The sequence below is a fragment of the Battus philenor genome, unplaced genomic scaffold (genome assembly GCF_028537555.1).
Source record: "Battus philenor isolate CCGP_79_NKW_IND1 unplaced genomic scaffold, ilBatPhil1.0.hap1 SCAF_7, whole genome shotgun sequence".
Taxonomy (NCBI): Eukaryota; Metazoa; Arthropoda; class Insecta; order Lepidoptera; family Papilionidae; genus Battus; species Battus philenor.
Genome location: NW_027181737.1, coordinates 6,896,208 through 6,920,977, shown reverse-complemented (window position 1 = coordinate 6,920,977; position 24,770 = coordinate 6,896,208). Strand labels below are relative to the sequence as shown.

The 24,770-nt window shown below is 32.4% G+C and overlaps 3 protein-coding genes and 1 long non-coding RNA gene across 11 annotated transcripts in view; 2 read left to right on the top strand and 2 right to left on the bottom strand.

Annotated features, from left to right (window-relative positions):
- The window catches only part of LOC137931161 (LIM domain-binding protein 3-like), a 34,131-nt gene extending 31,673 nt beyond the window's left edge, over window positions 1-2,458 (top strand). For 3 of the 5 annotated variants that reach the window (XM_068774567.1, XM_068774566.1, XM_068774568.1), the window contains one exon: window positions 666-2,457. In XM_068774567.1, coding sequence (XP_068630668.1) covers window positions 666-743 — 78 coding nt within the window. In that variant the 3' untranslated portion in view covers window positions 744-2,457. Of the gene's footprint in view, window positions 1-665 lie in introns of all 5 variants that reach the window. The other 2 variants (XM_068774564.1, XM_068774565.1) reach the window with 1 other exon arrangement.
- A 3,276-nt stretch (window positions 2,459-5,734) lies between these two features.
- Window positions 5,735-6,690, bottom strand: LOC137931255 (uncharacterized). The gene is made up of 3 exons (XR_011108947.1): window positions 6,467-6,690; window positions 6,211-6,367; window positions 5,735-5,895 (listed from the first exon to the last, which is right to left on the bottom strand). It is a non-coding gene; the product is annotated as an uncharacterized lncRNA (long non-coding RNA).
- Window positions 6,691-8,172: 1,482 nt separating this feature from the next.
- Nopp140 (nucleolar and coiled-body phosphoprotein 1) lies at window positions 8,173-13,782 on the bottom strand. 2 transcript variants are annotated; one of them, XM_068774241.1, is made up of 7 exons: window positions 13,606-13,782; window positions 13,291-13,382; window positions 12,994-13,126; window positions 11,472-12,815; window positions 11,111-11,203; window positions 10,044-10,178; window positions 8,173-8,863 (listed from the first exon to the last, which is right to left on the bottom strand). In XM_068774241.1, the coding sequence occupies exons 1-7, from the start codon at window positions 13,711-13,713 to the stop codon at window positions 8,708-8,710; spliced, it is 2,061 nt and encodes a 686-aa protein (XP_068630342.1). In that variant the 5' UTR covers window positions 13,714-13,782; the 3' UTR covers window positions 8,173-8,707. The 2 variants fall into 2 exon arrangements, with proteins under 2 accessions (XP_068630342.1, XP_068630341.1); XM_068774240.1 differs by lacking the exon at window positions 10,044-10,178 and adding an exon at window positions 9,451-9,892 and having other exon boundaries at window positions 8,777-8,863.
- Window positions 13,783-15,142: 1,360 nt separating this feature from the next.
- Window positions 15,143-23,715, top strand: LOC137930925 (uncharacterized). 3 transcript variants are annotated; one of them, XR_011108940.1, is made up of 7 exons: window positions 15,143-15,672; window positions 16,355-16,476; window positions 18,735-18,885; window positions 19,226-19,346; window positions 21,147-21,477; window positions 21,769-22,625; window positions 23,017-23,715. XR_011108940.1 is itself a non-coding variant. In XM_068774291.1 (6 exons), the coding sequence occupies exons 1-6, from the start codon at window positions 15,471-15,473 to the stop codon at window positions 22,051-22,053; spliced, it is 1,206 nt and encodes a 401-aa protein (XP_068630392.1). In that variant the 5' UTR covers window positions 15,143-15,470; the 3' UTR covers window positions 22,054-23,715. The 3 variants fall into 3 exon arrangements, 2 of the variants coding, with proteins under 2 accessions (XP_068630392.1, XP_068630391.1); XM_068774291.1 differs by having other exon boundaries at window positions 18,735-18,879; window positions 21,769-23,715; XM_068774290.1 differs by having other exon boundaries at window positions 21,769-23,715.
- Window positions 23,716-24,770: the final 1,055 nt, after the last annotated feature.

Genomic DNA, 24,770 nt, shown 5'->3' with positions numbered 1-24,770 from the left:
TATTATCACATCTTCAAATTGTTTTGCATTCGAACAATATCCGATAAATATCATAACTTTTACAAAAACAACCCTAAACAATTGCAAAAAAAATCTGCTTGAAATATACAGAAATGCAAATAAATCGCAACAAAGATCGCGCATTTATTTTTATGTAGCTCATCATACGCTCCTTTGATATTTTTCCTAAATTAACCTTTGTATACTGTTTGTGTGTTCCAAACGTTTGTCCTTTATCGTATATTAAATAATTAACTTGTATGTACATATCCGTTTATGAACAAAAACTTTCCCTAAGTACTTGGAAGGTTTAATTGCATTGTAGCATTTTACCATATAGAAATCGCTTGTTTAGAGGCTTAGCAAGACCGTAGTTGAGTGACATACCATAAAAGTAGAATGGTTTTGGCTATTTTATGTATGTTGTATATAAAAATACAATTACAGTTGTGTAAAATTATATTTTTTATGAAAAAAAATTGAAGTTTTGTCCATAAAAGGCGAATCATCTGTGGCTAGTACCACCATATATTCATAGCGTAAACTTACTTTAACGTATATTTTTTATCTAGTACCATAAATTTTTTAAAAAATTTTGTCCTTATACTCGCTATAACATTTTATTATTTATTTTTAAGTGGAACTAGAATTAATATTTGTTTTAGGTGTGCAAAACGAATCTCGAAGGACAGAGTTTCTTCGCTAGAGGAGGCCGACCGTACTGCAGAACACACGCCCGTTAAAGATCATCACCAAATTATATATAACTCTGACACTGTTTATTCTACAACCATTTTCCGACCCATCTCTCTTTCTCCATCTCAATTTCCCGATGCCAGTATTAGCCCACCTCAACGTACGAGAAAGTTGGAAACGCCCCTCCACTTCGATGGAGGATTGTTTTCCGACATACGAAGCGCAGACGGCAAGTTGCTGAGTAAAGTGACAGTTGATCGGGTCCACAGCTCGACACGTCACGATATAATCGATTCACCTAGTGTATCAGAAAATATACCTGGCAGCAATGATTACGTTGATAATATCGTTAAAACTGAAGTTATTACTAATGAAGATGTCATCAAAGTAAAATTCACTCCAATTTCTCTCGATCTTGATGGTCCAGAAGTAGCTTCAATTTTGCCCAATAACCGATCAACGGAAACAATATATTTACCGATAACAACAGCAGATAGACCAACAACTCCTATCAATCGCCCAAAAACACTAGTTAATTCAATTAGCAATGACTTCGAAGATCTGCAAAGCTACAAAATAGTAAATTCTATGTTAAAAGAAAATTATAACCTCAAACGTGAACACTTAAATATTTTGGATAAAAATATCGACGAAGCTGGTATTGAAGTAGAAGAACCAGTTAAGAGAACTCATAGTCCTTTGGCTAATTTCTATGTTTCTGAACAACTATCTAAAATAGATAGCTACCTACAAGAAACTTTAAATATTTGTTCAGAAAATAATATTAACTTAATTTCAAATTCACTAACACTCGATAAAGAAAGAGAGACAGATTTGGAACACGAAATACAAACTACGAAAACTTACGAAGAGACTATTACTAATCTCGGAAACCACGTTAAATACTTTGGTGATTATGAAAAAAATGTTAGTCGCGCCAATGAATCGTCAGTCAACTCGTATTCTATTGACGATACTCCAACTGCAAACATTAAATTGAACAGTGTTATGAGTCGACACCCGGGAGTACTTAGCGCTATATACAACATGCCAATGCATTACCATGCTGCAATCTTGTGTTTCTTTTTAATTTTATATAATCTTTTTTATCAATATTTAAAACATTATCATAATTAAAGTAACAGTTACATAAATTTTGTGCGCATGTGTCAAACTAGTCACGAAAATAATCAAAGAAATTGAATAAATACTTTAAAGGAATTTATTAAATTACTTGAGATGTGGAAGTTGTAGGTGTAAATATTTACAGGTAATAATATACACTCTTCTGTCATGTGTCAGTATTTTTTTAAACATTAACAGATTGGTGCTTGTTACTATGCTAAAATCGCTCGCGTCGATGTGATATTTCACTTCTAATTTAAGTATAAGGCTTTGTACACAGCTTACGGATTGTTAAATTACAATAAACTGTTACTAACTCTAACAGTAGCGTAATACTTATGTCAGCTGAAATAATAAATCTACATACTGAGATCCAGAAATCTAAATGAAACTATATCGATTGGTGCACCAACTGTAATATTTAGTTACTTAGACATACATATGTTTAGTTATATCTTGATATTAATTTCATTTATGTAAATCAATCTTTCAAACACCTAGAAATGTAGAGGGTGAATCATGCATATACAATTAATAAATGGTTATTTCTTAACTTATTATTTAGATTTAATTTACCGCTATTAGCATAAATGCAAACAACATGTGAGCTTAAATAAAGTATTTTATTCTAATTTTGTATTATTTATACTACTAACTTAATTGCCAAATTGTATGTTCAACATTCCGAAAACATCCCGGTTTTTAGTAATTACCTTACAATTTATTTTTACTTATGAAGAAAAACTTAAAGATCCTGAAAGAACTCCGACCGCGTACAATTTTGCGGTATTTGATAAAAAGGATAAAAAGGGCAGATGTGCCGCAAGGATCAGTTCTAGGTCCTGTTTCATTCACACTCTAGGGCATACCCCTCCTAAAGACTAGCACTATTCACAACTGACACATCTATACTTCTGGCGTCGCTACTCACATTTTCATCAAACGCCTTTAAACCTTGGGCATCGTTCTAGGACAATGGTTACGGAGATGGAGAATCAAAATTAATCCCAACAAAAGTGTGGCAATGTTCTTCTCGAAGAGCAACCCCTCCCTTCCAAATACCACGTAGCTTATCGAAAGTTCAGTGCCTAGGTTCGTTCTAGCCGCTATCTGTAACTAAACCGTCGGAGTAAAATTTCATTCCAATCATTTTATATAGAAGCGACGCACTAATGCTTTCTGAAGTGGTAGTAATTATAGCCAGAAAATAGCAACCGAACAAGCCTGCAGCTCGGTCTGCATGTGCGACCTGAGGTGGAGAAGGAGTCGCTATACTTGTTGCTGGGTTGACCGAAGTATGATCAGCGCAGAGGCGGCTTGAAGTCAGAGATGGGAAGAAGGTTAGACCTTGAAGGGTTGCCGGAGATCATCTCCGATTTAAGAGTCCGAGCGCCTCTTCTCGCTTCCATAGACCAGATCTTGAAAGTTGTACTGGCCAGGAGTAGCAAGTTTTCTTGGCGGAAGCAAGGCGCCAGCTGATGGATCATCAGACGCCGCTGATTAAATTTGAATAATGTAAACAGGAAAGTAGACATACTTCTCGATTTGTGATTGGCTGACGATTTTTTTAGATTGAACATTGTTTTCGTAGTTTTAAAACAGTATAAAAATGGGCTAAGCTTGCTGAATATACATACTTCTACTTCGGATTTCGTGTTGTTATTACCTCCAAGGCCTACCGACCCTGGAAAGAATACATAAGCTCACAACGCTTTCATTGTTAAAATAAAGCATTTGAAAGCATAAACCCCAATGGTCATCTAAGGGGCATTGAAGCAGCATAATGTTAGCCATAAAAATATTGTGTTTCATGCATGCGTGCTCTTTATCCTGTTCTGCGGTTGCTAAAGATGGCCTGTTAAAGTACAAAGGATAAGAACTAGGTTAAGATTATTAGGTCTTAACACTGCGAAGGATATTTGAAAAATAAATTCCTATTATTTCTTTTCATTTATCTTACCTACGTTATGCAACAAAAGGGACAAAACACTATATTTCAAATTGTATGTACTGCCGTGGGGCCGCAGACGCTCCTCAAAATGATCATGACGAAAGCACAGCGCTGCCGCAGTGCTTTAACACTCGGCAGCATATGCTATGTAAACGCCTTTTTGGTGGAGACAGAGCTGCTAATTATAAAAATTGGATATCCATTAGTTTAATTTATTACTCTGGTATACGTACGTACCATTGTTATATTACTCGTTACTATTGTTTTAATAAAAAAGGCGTCAGACATTCATTATTCAACGAATATTTGTAATCAACCAAACACAATGCCATAATTAACTGAACATTACCTCAAACAAAACAAAATCTGCAAATATTGGAAAAACTGCCGATGCTAATGAGATACCGAAATCAAACTGTTTAAGTCCCTAGAAAGCCCTCGTGCATTGCTAAATTAGGTAGCAAAAAGCTATATTTTTTAAAAAATATTCTAAACTATGCTCAGACTACCTTCACCTTCGAAGTTATATTATCTAAATTGAGCTCACAGAGCCAAAGATCTGCGAACTAAAAATAATCCCTGAGTGATTGTATTACATACATATGTAGGTGTATAGTGTAAGTAATAGTAAGTAGTAAACGAAGAATAATGAGGAGTGCCAAGTGAGGTCTACTTGGTGGTCGTGGACATACGGACCCCCCTATCCTCCCTCGCTTGAACGCAAGCAAGACGGATGCAGCCGCCAATGTCATGAGCATGAGAGTCATGCATGTGGTGATACATCGCGGCCGCCGAGCGCCTGATTCGGGATGTGTATCGTAGCGAAGAACGTGAACGGGAATTTATTTAAATTCCGCGTTAAGAGCGGTGCTCTCAGAATCTGCAAATGTCATTTGGGTAGTCTCAGGTGAAAATAAAAAAAAAACAGACAAAAGGTTTTGTGCTTGAAGTTTCTGGGAAGATTCATGTATGAAATTGTTACACGAACTTACATTCATACTTCATCACAACAGATATTTCTACAATTGGGGCTACTATGGGCAAAGGAACACAAAAACAATACACAAGACTTGATATCAAGATACCGTTATGGCATTATTATAGTTATTTATGCCACGTGTGAAAAAAATAAAGAAATACAGCATTCACATATAGTACAGTTTTCACTACTTTTTGGGTTTCTTGAAGAACATGGAGTATTCATGTTGATAGCAGTGGAAATTGTGTATGAACCACCTTTTTTCTATCAAGAGGCTAAGATGATGTGAATGCCAGTGTGATTAATATTATTAGTTATCTTTAGACAAATATAGCAAACTGTACAAGTATCTTTAGTGCATTACAGTATTAATTATAGAAGTCTTCCAAGATATTTTAAAAAGAAAATTCAAATCTTTGGCGATTTGAATATACTTATAAAAAGAATATAAATGTGTTTCCTATAGTTATCATCATCCCATACAGTTTTTAATATGCACAAGATCAGACTATCCAATTTTCAGAATGTCCATTAATTTTTTGCAGATGTAGCCAAACTGGAAATTTTTTTAAACTCTGGTGGTGTTTTGGGATAGGATGTTTAAATGTTGATTTCATTTTTTTTAGAATTCATATGTTTTTGTAAATCATCTTAGCTATGATTATTATAACAGATTCCTCATGTCTTGTTTTATTGTTATTTAGAAATGGCTCTGTTACTAATACTGTTTTTCTTTTTCATTAATTTCTTAATATTTAGATAAAAGGTAACATAATTATGACTAGGGCTGTATATGCCTATAAAAGGTAATCTTGTCTAATTTGGCACTATAGCACAAAAAAATAATTTAACTGTTGGCATGCCTATGTAGAATAAATAGAGATTATAATAACCACTATTTTGTGTAGTAATTTTTAATTTACTTAAAATTAATTACATTATTGAAGGATTAGCATTAAAGGAATGTTATAATTTTACACTATTATAACATTCCTTTATGACAAAAAAAAACTTTAAATTCTACTACATCTACAACAATGATAGATTTTATTGGTTATGTTCTAGTTACATATACACACTATTTACATTAAATGTAATTTTTTTTAAATATTTTGTAATAATTCCCACACAGTACCTTTTGGACCTGCAAAAATAACATATTTGTATTAATTTGATAATAAAATAAATACTAAAATTTATATATGTACTTCATTTATCTTTATATATATAATGGTTTTTTCCCAGTACTTCATCATCTGAAATAAATTAAGATCACAAGCAATCCTTGTGCTTTCTCATGTCTTCTTGTGCAATAGAACAATAGACATTAAATATTAAAAAATATTCTTTACTTTCGAAAAATCTTGGAATCTTTTAATGTTTTGATAATAAAGATATAAATCATTCATAGCAAGCTCACTGATTTTCTGTATAACTAAAAAAATTATTCTCTTCTTACTTATGTACACTAGAGAAGTTGAGGTCACAGAGATCATTTGTAAAGTCCTTTATAGTCTCCCTCCAGATATATTAACATCTCATATATATGCAGATAAGTATTTTATTCCTGAGGTATAGATGTTTTATCATCTTCACCAAAGATTAATCTTCCTATCCTAAAAAAAGTAAAAATCATTTTATTTACTATATTGTATAAAGATTACCACCATGTAATTTGCTTACATAAGATTTTTGTCATTATTATTTATCTGTACCTTTTCCATTCAATACCCATACCAATAAAAGAAAAAGTTAAAAACCCGTGCCATAAAAAAGTAACGAGAGGAACAGGTTGTCGTTTATGTCCGAAATTTTTAAAAGTTTTAAAATGCAAGAGATTTGTAGAGATTTTTTCTTCAGTACGTAATAAATTACACCTACGAATCATCTTGTTTTAATGTGTGTATTAAGACGATATCAATTTGATTGTCCTTTTGACAATGACAATGGCACAGACTGAACCATGGTAACAAATATCAGTCAGTTTAGTAATAGACGCGAACGCTACTTGAATAAACAATTAACACCCCGAAATGCTTTATTTTGTCCATAATATGATTTTTCCCAAACTAAAAATATTTTTTAACTAAAAAAGATTTTTTAGCAATAGTGTTTTTTTTATTTAATGTATAATAGAAAATGTTGAAACAGTAATTTTGTAAGTATGTGCTATATTATTCTAATTCTTCATACAAAATAATTTAAGATCAAGATTATACCGATATGTTAATATTTATTTCGTGGTTATTTCTGAATGATAAATCAGAAGACTTGAATCAAATATTAAATAATATATCAAATACTCAAACCATACACTTTCTCTAAAATCCATAATACATAATCGTTTTGATTAATTGCAGAGGTGTGAGCTAAGAAATTTAATAGAGAAAGGGAACGAAAGATTGGGGATCCCCATTGCCAAATTTCAATCGCTTTTTTTCATTTAAGAATTACCTACAAGTTCCACGTTTTTGACAAAGGGCATAGTTAAGGTCGCGGGATGCGGCAGTGCAGGATTGTTCATTGTGCCGATCTTTGAGGAAGGCCTTGCAGTGGGCGTTCGTTTATCGGTTAAAAAAGGACAAGTTTAGACGTTTTGCGAAATGTGTCTGCAAGTAGATCATTATTCTTATAAATACAACGACGATCGTTAATTTTGATTTATTTTGCAATAATTTATTATTTTCTATTAATTATTAATATAGGTATGTATATTATATACAGTACCCGGCGACAGACATTCGATTGTACATCGACCTTTGGAAAGAGGTCTCTGTCCCACACTACCTATGTGACGTCTTGTCAGTCGTGTGACAGAGATAACGCTCTACGAAGCCGAAACTAGCCGATTGTCTCTTGCGAAAGATCGATGTGCAATATTTATCGCCGGGTATTTTAACTTATTTAAATGATATTTCAATGAAATACCGTCAAATCAACATCGAAGATTAATTATAGGGAGGAATACAATAAAAAATATCACTTTTCCCCAAAATAATATCCCATAGTAGCCCGATATTACGCAACATCCCCAATCTTTTATCACTATCTCAGAGCTTTTAGCTTTCTTCACTATCAATTAAGCCCGTTTATAGGCGTAACAAATCGCATTGGATATAAGATTTTGATCACGAGTAGTAAATTAATTCGCGTATTTTTGTTAAAAATCAAATGTATTTAAAAATATGCAGGTTACTTCGGTACGTTGTTCCTCGGACACAAAACCGTACCCACAGCCGAATTATGAAATAAGGAGTTATTTGTTCACGAATTATGAAGAGTATTTAAACACAAAAAAAATCAAAATCAAAGCACGTATGGATTTTGATATATAATATTGTGAGGATATGATGATGTACACTGGAACTGTTATACCTAAAAATTAAAAAATAAAAAAACTTTTTCTGGTATATAATATAATCAAAGGTGGTATTAATGTAACTTAATAAGAATTTCAATACTAGTACTTTAAATGCACAGGCATTACAATAACTTATTTACAATGTGAAACCAACTTACATAAATGAAATTATTTACACACAAACAAATATTCTTAAGTTTAATATTTAAATTTAGTCATTACTAAAATAACATAATGTATACTAATGAAACCCTTCATGGTTATTACTAAACAAAATAAACCACCCTTTAATTGTCTCTTATAAAATAAAGGAGACTGCATTTTAAAAGAATCAATTTTCATACTATGCGGAACTGCCTTACAATTAAATACCATTGTGTTATTTGACCAATGTCATAAAAAATGATTTGTCAATATCTTAAGATTTCGTGTCTTTAACCCTTAATTATTTGGTTAAACACATGATTCGGCTAAAAAGAGATGTTTACATTTAGTTTAGCAGCAAAAAGGGAAGGATCTGAGAAATTGGTCTTATAGTTACAAAATAATTAAAATAAACAAAGGCATTACGTCAGTATTTAAGAAATTATACAAATTAATCTTCAAATTTGATGGAATGGACTCCTGTGTCGATCGCACCGCCACGGTAAGAACCTCTTTTCTTCTTGGTCTTCTCGTGTTTGAAAGACTTGCCGCGCGTGTGTTTCAAGTCTTGATTAGCGCGCTCACCCCAAGATCCGCGAGCGCCACTCTGGAAAGATAAATTATATTTGTATTTTCTTATACACAGAAATAACCTAAAACTAAAATTAAACGTTGTTATTATTTATTATACCTAAGATTATGTTTAGTGTAAACCAGAGATTTCTGAAAAAAATTTTCTCGTCGACGGCTTTCAAAATCTAGCCAGTTCCGATGGACCACCATGTCCACACATTGTACTATACAGATTATTTTTAAAAATTAACAGCTCATTATGTCTGCCTACAATGACACGTGAAATCAAGCAATCATTGTTCTTCATTATCGAAAGAGACCACCCACTTAAAAGTTATGAACCACAGACATTTTTTGCCACGCTAATTTAGCCCCCGTCAAGTCTCCCGTGGACTTCACGGGGTCCAACTGGAACGCTATGAGAACCGCTGGTGCAAACAGATAAATTTGAACTGAACAAAATATTGTACAATCACAAAGACAACTACATAACTTTAGATTATTTTTTAAAAATTTCCCATTAACTTTTTAATATTTAGACTTTGGTACTATTTTTTCATACTATGTAACCAAAAGAGGCTATCCTATCATCTATCGTCAAAAATGTGCGGAATGTCTTACCAATTTATTCAAATACTATTTTTTTATTTTGAGAATTGTCCCCTCCATCAAAACTTTTTCTGTCATTGAATCCTCCTTTCTGAAATCCTCCTCTATCTCCGCCCCAAGAATGACGGTCCCCACGACCCCCGCGATTGCCCCATCCACCTCTATCTCCTCCCCGACCTCCTCTACCACCTCTTCCGCCGCGGTCTCCAAACCCTCCTCTACCACCTCTTCCACCTCGGTCCCCAAACCCTCCTCTTCCCCCACGATCTCCAAAACCTCCTCTACCACCTCTTCCACCTCTATCATTGAAACCCCCTCGGAAGCCCCCTCTCCCTCCTCGACCTCCTCTATCATTAAACCCTCCTCTTCCACGGTTATATCCGCCTTGTCCTCGTTCTTGCCATCCACCAGATTTGTTTTCGCCTTCCTCATCGTCATTATGATCTTCACCCTCCTAAATAAAAGATATGTGTTAATTCCAAGACAACTCTATGTTATGACTAAAAGTAAATGCCCGAAATTATAAGCCAATTGAGCCATAAATTATTAAAGATCAATGTACAAACATGGAGTTGCCTTGGCTTCTAAAATTTTAGGGCATTTACCTTTGCTTCAAAGGAATTATCTTTAAGTCTAGGGTCCACTTCCACTTTTTCAGGCACAACACGTCTGAATGGAGTAGTGGGCTTAGAATCTGCTTCATTTTCCTTTTCGCAAGGTGTAGAAACTATTTTTGAACCCTAAAAGAATTGAATAAAACATTTTGAATAAGAGAATTTTTCAAGTAATATCTTTCACTATCATTTTTTTTATTTGTAACAATGGAAGCTTAAGAAATATGTAGGTGCAAAATATTAGAAACACTTTAGGTTTAAATCTTCAAAATGATGCAAATAAATTGATATAAAAAATTTTGGTATCTTGCATAGAGACTACACTATCTATATATAGGATTTTATATAGCTTTTAAATGGAGGAACATGGACCTTTGTGAACTTGATATATAAATAACTGTATTCATACATGACTGAAATAACTAGATGAGTGAATTTATATTTCAAGATAACCTTAGGTTTTGTGAAGCTGAATAACAAAGAATTAAATGAGCAACTTGAGAAACCAAAAAAACAGCTACTATAACAACAAAAAACCAACAGACGCTGTTAAGAAAGTTCTTAAAACTCAACAGTTGTGCTAGACATATCTGATGTATGATAGCATTTTGATCCAGTCTGTAATAAATGTGTACACTTGCAATCAAGTTTTTTGGTGTTTGCAAACATTTGGAGGATATGTTAATTTACCATGTAGTAACATGTATTTTTTACACTTTTTTCAGCTCTATTCTAAAGAACTTTTCTTTTACATGATAGCCATTATCAAGTTAGATGTTTTTTGGTATAATTGATTCTTCATGGCTTTATTATTGAAACATCATTAAAAAATTGCTCCCTTTGAGTGGGAATCCATAGATGATGATCATGTTATTTCTTACCATCACACAATTAATGAATCTTATTTACTACAATTAATAGATTTTTAGGAACTTATCTATCATGTAAAATAACTCATTTTACATGATAGATAGAATGTTTATCCTTTTTAGACTTTTAATCCTCACTCTTCAATTATAGCCTTACAATTATAATTAAAAATATATATTTTAACATACCTTTACAAAATTGCTGTAAGGCTTTTTAGCTGGAGTAGGTCCATCATCAGATGCTTTTCGTTTTTTACCAGCCTGAAAACCATTTTCGGTAACCTAAAAGTAATGTTATGCTTTGATTAATATATTACAAAAATTTGCACATGACAACTAATGCATAAGATACTAGGAGTAATGAAAACTATTCTCTTGTCATACTACAGCAATTTATAGAAAATAAAGACTTTAACACATGTAACAATACTTCATACAACAATTGCAGATAAAGGACTTCTTAAGTCTTAGCCATATATTATTTATTTAAAGAAAAGTGATGCTCAAAACATGTCTGATTATTTCAAAGAAATGAATCTATTAAAATTACCTGTTCCTTTACAAAATTTCCTTTCTTAGCTACTTTTGCTGGAGGACTGTCATCATCACTGTCTTCAGAGGATGACGCAGCTTTTTTCTGTGTTTTTACTTGTTCAGGAGCATCTTCATCGCTACTTTCTTCACTCGAAGAATCATTCTTAGTGGGCTTAGGTTTTGCAGGGATATTTGTTTTTTTAGTCTTAGCATCATCACTGCTATCATCATCCGAAGATGATTTTGGAGCAGCATTTTTTTTGGATGGTGTAATGACAGGTTTTGAAAGAGCTTTCTGGGCTGGTTTAGGTGTTTCATCTTCACTATTGTCATCGCTGTCATCTGAAGACTCTTGTTTTGTAGGTGTTTTTGAAACAGTCTTTTTGATAGGCATTTGTGCAAGTGGTTTTTGCTTAGCTTTTTTTTCATCACCGCTGCTGTCTTCACTATCATCTGAAGATGATTTTTGTTTTTTAGCAGGCTGAGGTCTTACAACTTGTTTATTGAGAACTGGTTTTACTTGTTTTGAGGCAGATTTTTTCTCATCATCACTACTGTCACTACCTTCAGATGATGAATCTTGTTTCTTAGCTTGTACCTTAGTTACTGGTGTAGGCTGAAGTTTAGGTACTGCTTTCACTTGCTTTTTATTGTCATCATCACTACTGTCATCATCACTATCTTCAGAAGATGATTGTTGTTTTTTAGAATTTTCAACCTTAGCTGGCTTTTTTGCTGGGGTTTGTAGCTTTGCACCAACTGGTTTTTGTTGGGCTTTTGGTACTTCCTCATCACTATCATCAGAGGATTCCTGCACATTTGATTGATTTTTTGATACTGCAGGTTTTCCTTGTGGTTTTGCGCCCTTTTTAGTTTTATTGTCACTCTCATCACTGTCATCAGAAGAGTCTTGTTTTACTGGAACTGTTTTAATAGGTTGCTTCGGTCTTGGTGTTTTACTCTTTTCATCTTCACTACTGTCTTCACTATCTGACGACTCTTTCTTTGTTGCAACAATCTTATTTGGTGTGGGCTTGGCAGGGGTTGCCTTTATTATTTGCTGTTTTTTTGTTTCTTGATCAGTATCATCAGAGCTATCATCAGATGAACTTTTGGGTTTTTTAGATTTAGGAAGAGATTTTCCAGTTTGTTTAGGTGTATTTGTTTTTTTTTGTGTGGAATTTGTTTCTTCATCACTGCTGTCATCAGAAGATGATTGTTGCTTAGTAACTTTTGTGGTATTTGCAAGCTGTGGTTTAACTGGCTGTTTTTTTGGTTTTGCTGTAGCATTGTCTTCACTGCTATCACTATCGTCTGATGATTCTGCTTTCTTTACTGGTGTTTTAGGTACAATTTTAGCCTGTAAAAAATTCAAACCTCAAGTATATGCATTTAATGTAGATATTTGTTGTTTTTGTTGAAGATATTCAGAGGTAGTGACGAATATAATTTATAATATCACAACATGTCAAAATATATTTTACATCACTATGTACATTATTTTATATATTGCTATATGTACAATAATTTACACTTACTTTAGCAGGTGGTTTTTCATCTTCTGAACTATCAGAATCTGAAGGTTTCTGTTTATTATTAGCTACCTGTGGTTTGCCATTGACTTGAACACTTTTCTTGGGTTTTTCATCCTCACTACTGGAATCCTCAGAGCTAGAAAGTAAGAATTACTTAAATATTTTGTGGTACTATAAAAGTCTATCTGTTGTGGTTATTGTGTTAATTTCATACAATATTACTAAAAGTCATAAATACTCATTGAAACGGGCTTTTACTTAGAACATACATATTTTATTAATGACAAAAAAAAACATTACCTTGCGGCTTTTTTAGGTGCAGAAACATTTTTAAACTTTTTATACTGTAGTATAATTTCGCATAAATGTGGCAGTTTGTTAGCACTGGGTTTCTGAAATAAATGTCGGAAGTTAGTTATTCTGTACAAACTTGAGCCGTAAAAAATAAAACACGTGAAAATTATCCATTTGAAATTTGTAAAAAAAATCATCATCAAACTGTTTGTACATATGAAAAACTATCTTTATTAATGTATGTTTTTATAAATTGAATGAAATACATTAGGTAAAACCACGTGTATACAAATTCAGCAAACACGTGGTCATAAAACTCACCGATTTAGTTTTTTTGAGAAATTCTTGCGCTAGGGATTTATCTATCGTTTGAATAAACTGGCTTACAACTGAAATTGCCTCTGCTTGAATATTAGCAGGAAAATCCATTTTTATATTAAAAAAATATTCACTTGCAGCGACTGAAGCAACGCCGCCGTTAACCCACAGATAAAGAAGTAAAAAGAGGCTATGGCATTAAAATTTGTAGAATTGCCAGTAGACAATGTATCACAACACCGAATATAACATCGATTTATTTATTACTTAGGTATCTATTCGATAAGTATTAATCTATTTATGAACTTCATACGATAACTTAATAGATTTTGTGGTGTCAGTTATTATATGCATTTATGTTGTTAAATAGTTGAAATTATTAACAAGGATCAATATTACTTTATGTTATTTAAAACGCGACTATCTTGCTCAATACATTTTAATGATGATGCCTTTTTCTTGATCATCTAATTTATGTTTAAAGAAGTGTGTATTTAAGTATAGTATTTTAACAACGTTAACTAAAATATTGTGTCGAAGGACTCGACCACGATCTATCCAGACAGGCGTGTCTCAAGGTTCGGTTCTATGGCCGGTTCTATAGACGTTCTATACCAACAACATACCACATATCAAAGGTGTAGAGCTAATCATATTGGCAGACGACACGTTTATCAATATTACTGGCGTTGATATACACACTATCACCAAACACCTCCAGACCTCAGCCAATATCTTAAGACAATGGTTCCAGAAATGGAGAACTAAAGTCAATTGAACCGAAATCAATGGGATGGAATCGAGGTAAGTATATTTGTACCAGAGATCACTAACCCTCGACCATTCTAGATAGAAGTGTTGCTGTAGTTTCTTTTACTACTTCTCCCAGCGCTAACGTTTTACGTGGTAGTAACGTAAGCCAGGTGATAACTACCGACCAAGTCGAGGCTCGGTCTTCATCCGTTCTTAAGACGGAATTCCCGCGCGGTGATCCTTGAACCTAATTACTCCATGGAGCGTTTACCGAATCGACCTACGTTATTAATTATAAACATATTTTGAACACGCATATGAATTATTCAACATTTTTTCAAAACGATTTACAAATGTTTTAGTACATATGTATAACTACAGCTACATTTAATTCGTGCAGGAGGCTGTTAGCCGATTTTACTTTTACAGCTTCTTCGAACTCCGGCCTAGCAAATCCAAAATCCGCGAGCTAATAAATAAAAAAAATATGTATAACTATAGGAAGCTACGCGTCATATATAATATTAATTAACTGATATAGCAACGCAAAATATTGATATAGCAAACTATTAAAATTAACTTAACGTTAAAACAAATACATCTTTGAAATCTTTTTTTATTTTACAAAACACTGACTTTTTATTTTATTTAAAAAGAGAAAATAAAAAATTATGAAGGTTGTTTATTTGGCAATGTAAAGAATTTTGTTTGTATTGACAACTTATATTGAAAGACACAGGATAAAAATTATACCGGTTGACAGTTAGTTACCGGACAGCTTGAGAAAGAAAATGGGAAATTGTTTTTATATTTTTACATAATCTATATAACATGCAGCTATTGATGTTTTGTCTTTTCTTGATGTTCAGTGAAAAGAAATTGAGGAACGACTCATACCGTTTTGTTTTCATCAAGTGTAAATAAAAATCTTATATTGAGGCGTTTTCATTTCATTTGCTTGTACAGAAAACTATTGTGTAAAACGAAAGACGACATGTTTTCTGATATTTGCTTTGTCAACATGCAATGTGATCATAATCATAATTACACTATATTGTAAAAGAGATTTATTATGTTACGTGAGGTGTTGTGAGTAGTAGTTTAAAAAAGACATAATGCCAGTCCAACAAATTAACGTAAAGAATTCATCCGACATCGAAAGCTGGGAGTGGGGTGGTGGATGTGTAAGAGAAGCAGTTAGGACTGGATCGGGAAGTAGTCGAACGTCATGCAGTAATTCAAGCGGAGACATCTGTCGTATTTGTCACTGTGAAAGTGAGGCTCATAATCCTCTACTAGCACCATGCTATTGTTCAGGTGAGTTTAATTTGTGTTCAATCGATTTTTTTTACCATATTCAAAACAATATGTATTAGTACAACCATTTACAACTTATTCATTTGTCACCAATACATTTCAAAATTTGTCCGAAAGTTGATAAAAGCCTTAGATTTCCTATAGTTATTTTCCTGTAGTTTTCATTGATTTACTTAGGGTAATCCAAATATACTTTTTGCATCATGTTTATAAACAAGTTAAAGCATATTTGTGGAGTACCTTTACTTGCAAGTTCAGTGTTATAACATAATAAAAAAATTGTCACAAAGGATTTTTATTTTGTGTTTAATTTTGTTGAACAAAATTGAGGCAGTTGGATTAGTTTTAAAACAATTTTATCAAAGGCTATATATCAATCTAAGATCCAAAATTAAAATCCAAGCCAATTTAAGATGAGAAACTTCACATAGATAACAATTTATATGTTACTATTTTGGAAATGGTTAAGAATAATAAGAAAATATATGAATAATATAGCATGCATTAACCTATATAGAGAGGGATTAAAACCAGAGTATATTGTATATTATATGAACATTATTTTATTACAAAGTTATTAATAGTCATTAAGGCCTATTTTTGGTATTCTGCTTTAGGTGTTTGTAAATATTAGGCATTTATCTTATGCTTATGATTCATTTCTTCTTCATTATAATTACAGGTAGTCTCAAATATGTACACCAGAGTTGCTTACAACAATGGTTAACAGCATCTGAAACAAGATCATGTGAACTATGCAAATTTAATTTTATTATGCATACCAAAATCAAACCATTCAATGAGGTAAGTCTAAAATGCAGATGTTTTAATCTTTGTAAATTGATAGAAGATAAAAGTACATTTGATATTCCACAGTTATTGGCCAATTTTATATTATTTATTACAAATTGCGGACAAAATTTGTAATATGGAAGAAAGTTTATAAACAATTAAAAATACAGAACAAATTGCAGATTCAGTGGTAGAGTTGCCACAATGTGCATTAGGCAAACAGAAACTTTATCTACATACCTTGATAAAAAAAAAAACAGGACATTGTTATTCTATATTTAATTATTTATTTACAATATGTTCCAAAATATCTTTAATTGTACATTTAAAATATATTTGGTGCAATAGATATTAAATGAGTATTTAGAATTACTGTTTCTTCATTTTATATTAATTTCTAGACTTTGCAATTTTTGTTAATTAGTGTCTTATTATATTGGCTGTAAATACAATTTTAATTTTTGGTAAAATTTTTAATGTTGGTATTGTTTCAATCATTAAGTGCATATTATAGTCCACTTGAATATTTGTTAGATAAAAGCCTATGGATACTAACTACTGTCGTATTACTTTACTAAACAGATGTAATAGCAAACAAATATGATGACCACTGTTAAATTAATGTTTTTCAGCATAGCTTTTTGATGTAATACATCAGAAAATTCAACATTAATTGAAAATAGGATCACACTCCCATCTCCAAACCCAAACATGGGGTTCAATAATTTATTGTACTTCTTTTATATGAAAGTGCTTACAAGATTTTTTCTATTTATTTCCTGAAAAAAAAAATATTTGTACCATGGTGCAGAAAAGATCAAGTGCTCTATCACTTCAGTTTTAATTAAAAATAGCTTCTTGAGAGACTTTCTACTTTTACAAGTTATTGGCTCATTGTCTTTAAAAATAATTTTCCATCATCACTTGATTTATTAGTTTTTTAATACTTCTTCTTGTGGCATTGCAAACCTTTATGAGTCTCGACTCTCTTCACAATCCTATTCCACCTGACTCTGTTCTTTGCCAAAATGTCTTCCTTCCAATACTCCTGATATCTTTCTCTGCACATTTCGGCCACCTGAGTAGATTTCTAGAGTATTGGCAATTTTGATCATTTATCCCGTTGTAAAATTGTATTGCATATGCCAGGTTCCAGTTCATAAACATAATTAGATTATCCTTTTATCCTTGCCAAGGTTGTGGAGAATTAAGTGATTTGGTGTTATTCGTTATAGATTTCTCAACCATGGTTCTTTTTACCATAACAGGTGGTTAGCCCATTAGTGAACCCTCCTCTTTTTTCGTGCTTAGGACTGGCAGTACCACTGGAGCAGTTAGCCCTGGTTGAGTTTTATTATCTTTATAATACACAACAAATACTTAAAAAAATGTTTCCTGTTTCAAACAATCTTTCACAAAAGGTTTAATATTTTTAATGATTTTTTTAGTATATAGTGACATATCTTTTAAAGGTTTTGATAAAATGATCATAAGGACTTTAATCAGGGCAATAACTAGACTAATTATGTACACCTAATCAAACCTCAAGATGGGGAACAAAAAAAAATGATATTGGGTGAATAAGTCACTTGTATCAACATTTAGTGATGTGAAATTATAATAAGTTAACAAATGCACTCTCGAATTGAAAGTATAAACTTCTGCAATCAGATGTGCTTCGTGTATTATAACAAATATTATAAGTGGGGAGGTTGAGATTGCAGTAGTAATCACCTTTTTATTTTTTATTTTAATGTAGTTGATATAATTTAATCTCAATATAACAAAATATTGTCTTGGAATCTTTGTTGAATTCTATAAAGTAATTCAAAGAACCTGAGACACTGTATAAGACTGATGGACAACTGACAGATGTTTGCTTGCTAATTGACTTGTGATGAATATTCAAATTTCATTGATAGCTAAGTGCTAATAAAGATTTATATAGTGATTCGAAGTTTAATTTTTTATGATATATCATTTGCATTAATAGTTTTCTATTAAAAAAAGTACATTTTTAAATGTTAAAGTCGAGAAATAAATTTGTTTTTCCGGATGAGTGTTTATGTTTGAACATTCTTAACACTTTTTTTTTAACAATATTTAATATTTAACAATGATTTAAATTTTTTGTTACCTTTAGGTAACATAACAACTAGGTTCCTTTGAGGTTTGAGAGAAAAGACTTATAAGAGTTAATTATGAGTGATAATTAAACTTCTTAAAAGTAAGATTACACTATAAGAATTAATATTGTTGTGATGTCACAGTGGCGGCTACTGGAGATGTCAGGCGTGGAACGGCGGAGGCTGTGTTGTGCAGTCTTATTCCATTGTGTTGCAGCCCTATGTGTCATGTGGTCATTATTTGTGCTCATTGAGCGTGCAGTAGAAGAGGTCAACCGTGGACTCATTGGTAAAAGTTAGCTAATTCTATTGGTATGGGTGGTATTTTTGCTCGTTTATACACATTAGAGTAATAAAGTACTTTATGTTGAACTGTGAAAAACAAGATTTTTATATATGAAACTTGCACATTTCAAAATAGATTAAAATATAAGTATGGGCTAAGCTGCGGTAATATCCAAAATGACATTTTGCAGCATTTTTTTCCGATTATTAAATATTTAAAAAAAAAAACCTTTTATATTTTCGAAAGTTTGCTTTGGCTCTCACTGACCGAATTAGTAACCTTTTCGTAATAATGACAACTAATTTAATAACATATTTAGAAATTTATGGGCAATTATTGGTTTTTCCAGCTTGGCCATTTTGGACGAAGCTGGTGGTGGTAGCGGTGGGGTTCACTGGTGGTGCGGTCTTCATGTACATACAGTGTCGACAATATCTTCACCTGTGCAATAGATGGCGGGCACACAATAGGTATGCACTCACTCTTGCTTAATTTGCACTTAAGGCATGATTTACGTTTGGCAACAAGTCACCTGTTTGGCACATTGATTTCCTTGGTCTCGCTTGTCTCAGTAATACAGGTGTGTATGTGTTTACTCTCACAAAAGTAGTAGCTTTATGTGCAGTGGCTTCGATTCAGCAAAGTGGCTTGAAGTTCCCTATTTAGTCAGGCACCAAAATGACTGTGCATTAAAGCAGAAGAATTTTTTTTTGGGAAAAAGCACTTTCTTAGTTAACTGTCCCATCTTACAAAGATTCAAACCAATGGGGCCAGAGTTTGGAGGTATCTTGAAAATGCACAAATGCGTTCCTTATCCTTAGTACTGCATTAATGTAGTTTTGGTAGGTGTATACCCAATGTAGCACATTCTTGTCTATAAATGTGCAGTACTAATATAAAAGCATCAACAGACACTTATTTTTACATGGAACCAACATGTATAAAATAAAACAAGCTTCTTCAGCATTTATGTTTGTCTATTTATTTAAAAACTTTTAATACATCTTTTATATAACGGCTAACTTAATATCTAAGGCATTCTCTACCAGTTAACCGTTTGGGCAGTGCAGGGATAAATTAATTAATGTAGGTCAAAACACTCAAAATAATAAAACACGAAAAATAAAATAATGTTGTAAAATTAATTTGAAAAGGAAGAAAATCACTTAAAAACACTTCATATAAATATACTAATGGCCACTACTAAATATAATTAAATATAAATATACCTTAATATATACAAATTTAAATATATAGATATACTATTTATATAAATATAATAAATAATAAAATCCAATATGACTCCATATATTAGAGATATTAATTTTGTACTCAGTACTAAGTAAACATTACGTGAGTCAAAATATAATTTTTTAAGTAAGTTGTTTGTTTATTTATGCAACACAAAAATTTTGCTGTCATTATATCATTACCAAATATATTCAAAATATTTTGAATATTGTTTCCATTTTGTTATACTGCAATCAGCAGTATAATAAAATGTGTATTAGTCATATAAATTTTAATTTTCACCGTAACATAAAAGATTATAAATAAAATTTTAACATTTAAAATCATGAAAACTATGCAAGACTTGGGTTATAACTGATCGCTTCATTGTTCTCTGAGTTATATCCTAACAAGTAATGTTACAGTGTGTGCAAATGGTGTATGATGAATGCAATATAAAATAGATTTTACACTTGTCAAATTGGAAGGCCTTTAATTTTATAAAGTAGATGATTGATATGTTCCTATATCGTTATTACATTATGTTGTTTTTAAGTTCCATTGTGGAATGTTAAGTTCCATTGTAGAATGTTGCATAAGGAAAGGACAAGTTCAAAGAGCAATTTGTTTTGTGACCCTTTATCCTAAGTTGATTATGTTGAATTATTTAAACTGCTACCAAGGGATGAATTTCCCATGGTTGTCAGTATGTCAATTGTTTCTGATCCGGCTATAATCATTTAAATTTACAATTTTGCTCATGAAAGTAAAAGCATGTTTTACACTACCACACTAACAATATTTTAATACACTACTTTATGGTAACTTTCCTAATTATTTTACAATTTTTTTTTATTTTGTTCAATAGTGGTGACGATTAACATGAGTAAATTGGCAATTTTAAGTAACTATATTATCTAATATAATATGCTATATTGTATAACTCACTTTCAAGTTTAAAAGATTAGCAATGTGTTAATTATTAAGATTATAATGAGAAATTTTGAACCTGTTTATTTTATTTGTAATTTCAATTACAGAATACTACTTATTCAAAATGCACCGGAAAAGTTACCTATACATGGATCGCCTCCGATCAGAAGTAAGCGTCGAGAACGAAGTTCTCGTGGGCAAGTGGTGGCGAACATAGAGCCGCTGCCGCCGCCAGATGCCTATCACGAAGAAGATGAGAGTGGAGGCTTCGAGAGCTATCGCGGGAACCCGCGGAGACTGTCGGCTCTCACGGGGCCGGACGAGACACGACGTTACTCCGACGCGGACCGGGACCACGTGGCGCCTGCGGCCGCGCACGCGCCCACTCCGGCGCTGCCGTCCGCCGCTACCGCCGCGGCTGCCGCGCCCCTGGCCGAAGTTAGCCTCTGTCCATAACTTAACACTATGCCGTCCGCACTTATAATCTAGATTTTCTTAGGCGCATGACTTAAACAATTTCGCTTACCACCGGTTCTCAAATTTTATCCTGTCTATGTATTTCCTCGAAAGTACTAGTATTAACATTCGTTCTACAATTTTGAATACCGCGATGTAGCCACCAATACTAACTCAATAATTTGTGAAGTGGAGCCACCGGGCAGCATAGTGTTAATACAATTAAATTTGTATCTTCTTCAACCTAATTAGGCCTAATTGATGGTTTTACAGGGTGGAGTGTATCACATCAGCGTAGATCCACTTGAAGCAGATATACGTGAGTTGCTGGTACTGGAAGCCCGAAGAGAAGCACGCGCCGCTCGCTCGTTGCCGAACTTGAGAGCGAGCCGTGAGAGTTTACTCCCGGCGTCTGGGCACGTAGTCGCTCCTCACACCGCACACGTCGCCCACGTAGCTCACATAGCACACGTAGCTCACGTTGCCCACGTGTCCCACGTACCCCACGCGCCCAAATCGTCGCATCTCCCCACTGCTGCCCCAGACCCCGCTTCCTGAGAGTTCCGTCCCGCGCGACGCTCCCCGCCGCATTTGTTACTTTACCCTGACGACACCGTGTATTAGCGTCATGCTTCCCGCATGCGCTCAAGACAACTGTGCGAATATTACACAGACTGACTCGTACCTGCGCCCCGAAAGAACTCCTAAACGTGAACTTTATGTGAAAAATGTACAAAAGGGATCAGGTCTTCAAGTAATATATTAAACCTGTGCTACAATATAATGTTGACGTTGTTGCGTAATAAAGACCTCATAATGTAACGAAGTGCATAAATTAACTTCTAAATTCAATTATTGGACGTGGACATTGTATATGGTGCAAAGTGAATTTAGACGTGCTGTGGACGATCGTAAATTGTACTCGCCTTGGAAGTACTTGGCGTTAAGTGTATTGATAGTTCAAAACGTAAGTCAAAATTGTTTTTGTGGGGTAGATAACAATGTCGATAAAACGAATTAAGTGATGACTAAACACTAACTCACCGAATTTGCGAACGGATGCCGTGCTTGCATGTACGGCTGAGGTTTTACAATTCCCTCAATACTGTGTAAATAGATGTAATCATATGGTAAGTGTTTTCAAAATTATTATGTGTTATTACAATTATGAGCATTTGTTTACGTATTTCTGTTTTCTAATTTTCTTATAATTCAAGTGAATCCTAGGGACTTATTTTATATGAACTTACGTAATAGCTTCTTATCGCAAATATATACAAGTGTTGTCTTTACAATTTTCGTTAGATAGAGTTAACACAGCGCTCTCGCAACCATACTTCTATAAGCAAGTTAATAGGACAAAATATTGTGGTAAGCGTAAACAATGGTAAGGACGATGCCTATTTAAAATATGCATATTTTTAAAATAAAATCTAAAAACTCACTATCAGTATAAACAATCCCTAAATTAATATTAAAATATTGACATTCTTTATTTAGTATTTTTTTTTTCAATTACAGCTTTAATTGTAACCACCTAATCCAGGTAGTGGGGTAAAGAGAAATTATGCAAACGACAGATACAGGCAGGCATTTTAACTCCATGTAAACGCATCGTTACATCGTTATTACTAAGTAATGATATAGGTTTTGTTTTTTATATTATTAACATGTTCCGTGGATTGCATTATATAAAATCATAATAAATAAAAAACATTTGTAGTATATCTTGTGTAAATAATCGTGACGAGTGCGATGTACATCTGTGCATTGTTAGGATTTTAGAATTCCAAAATGTGCACAGTTACAATGTATAGTCCTGCCAAGTTGTTATAGGCGGGACATGTTACTTTATTAAGATTTAAAAGAAAATTGACCAATGGCCAATTTATTTGCCGAAACAGTTTAATGTGTACTGGAAGAATTTTTATATGCTTCCATAGCAATATTATAGATTTGTATAAATATGCAAACATATCTGGCATTATTTAAATTTAATTAACTGTTCTAGTGGACAATGTATTAAACTGTCAAACAGATCTTGTTCTCATTTAAACTATCAAGAAAACAACTTATTCCTTTTTTAAAAAAATAGTGCAAGTCAAAATAACAAGTCTATTCTGCTTCCATTTATAATAGAAGTATTTTAAATTAATATTACAGTCTTTAGTAAGTATTTAAAAAAAAAACAGTGGAAATAAGATGAAGATGAATCTTTTATTTTTGGAACATTTAGTTTTTTTGCTTTGTGTATTACTATTATTGAAACGATATTAATCTGTTTTCATTTTAGTTTCAATGAGTGACCTATTTAAAAAAATAATAATTGTAATAATTTACTTTAAAACTTTATTTACTTAATTTTATCTCATTATTGTTATTAAAGAAATAAAAGAGTAATTTTTGTCATAAAACTGCTTTTAATGTTAGATAAACAGGTGTGGAATTATTATTTCAACTTCTTTATTTATTAATTACCGTCTATTATTATTACCCAAAATAGGCAATTACAATAACTAAATAGCAATTATTGGTAATTAATATGCAATGTAAAATGAACAGAAATTACAAAATTATGCATTTACATTCTAGTGCACATAACTTTATACCTTTAATTAAAAAAATGTCAAGCAATAACTTTAGATTTAAGAGAATCATAAAATAGAAAAAGCAAATCTAAACTCCATTACAAATCCGTCCTTATGATGTATCTAATGTCTACCAGAGTGTTATTCTTAAGTTCTTGACGTTAGCAGGTTAATAATATTAAATAGAACTTTTGTTGTGGACTTCGATTATTATATAATCTGTATAAAATATTCATAGCTTTTAATAATTTCGTTTGTTGTATATTTTACGTTGTTTTTAAATCTTCATTTAGGTCAATTTTATTGTCAAAAATTTATACATAATTGTTTGTATGCAAAATTTAGAAATGTAATGGAAACAATTTTATAATTTTTTCTGTTAATTGATATTCATCTCGATAAAAATCATTGAAGGCACTCAAAATATTAATGTTAAAATTAACAAATAGATTTTTCTATAATTTAAATGTGATAAACAGTGTGATTTTTTATATTTTTCTTTTTTTTTTTTAAATATTTACTTCTTTTTTGTTATGGGGAGCTCACTTAACATCACAAATTATTAAAAAAATTGGTTTCATTTGCTTTTACAAAATGTGTTTACTCTTGAATTGTTTCCACACCATACATTCATCAATGGGTCATACATTACCATTAATAAAAATATTGTATTGTGGATGAATGTAC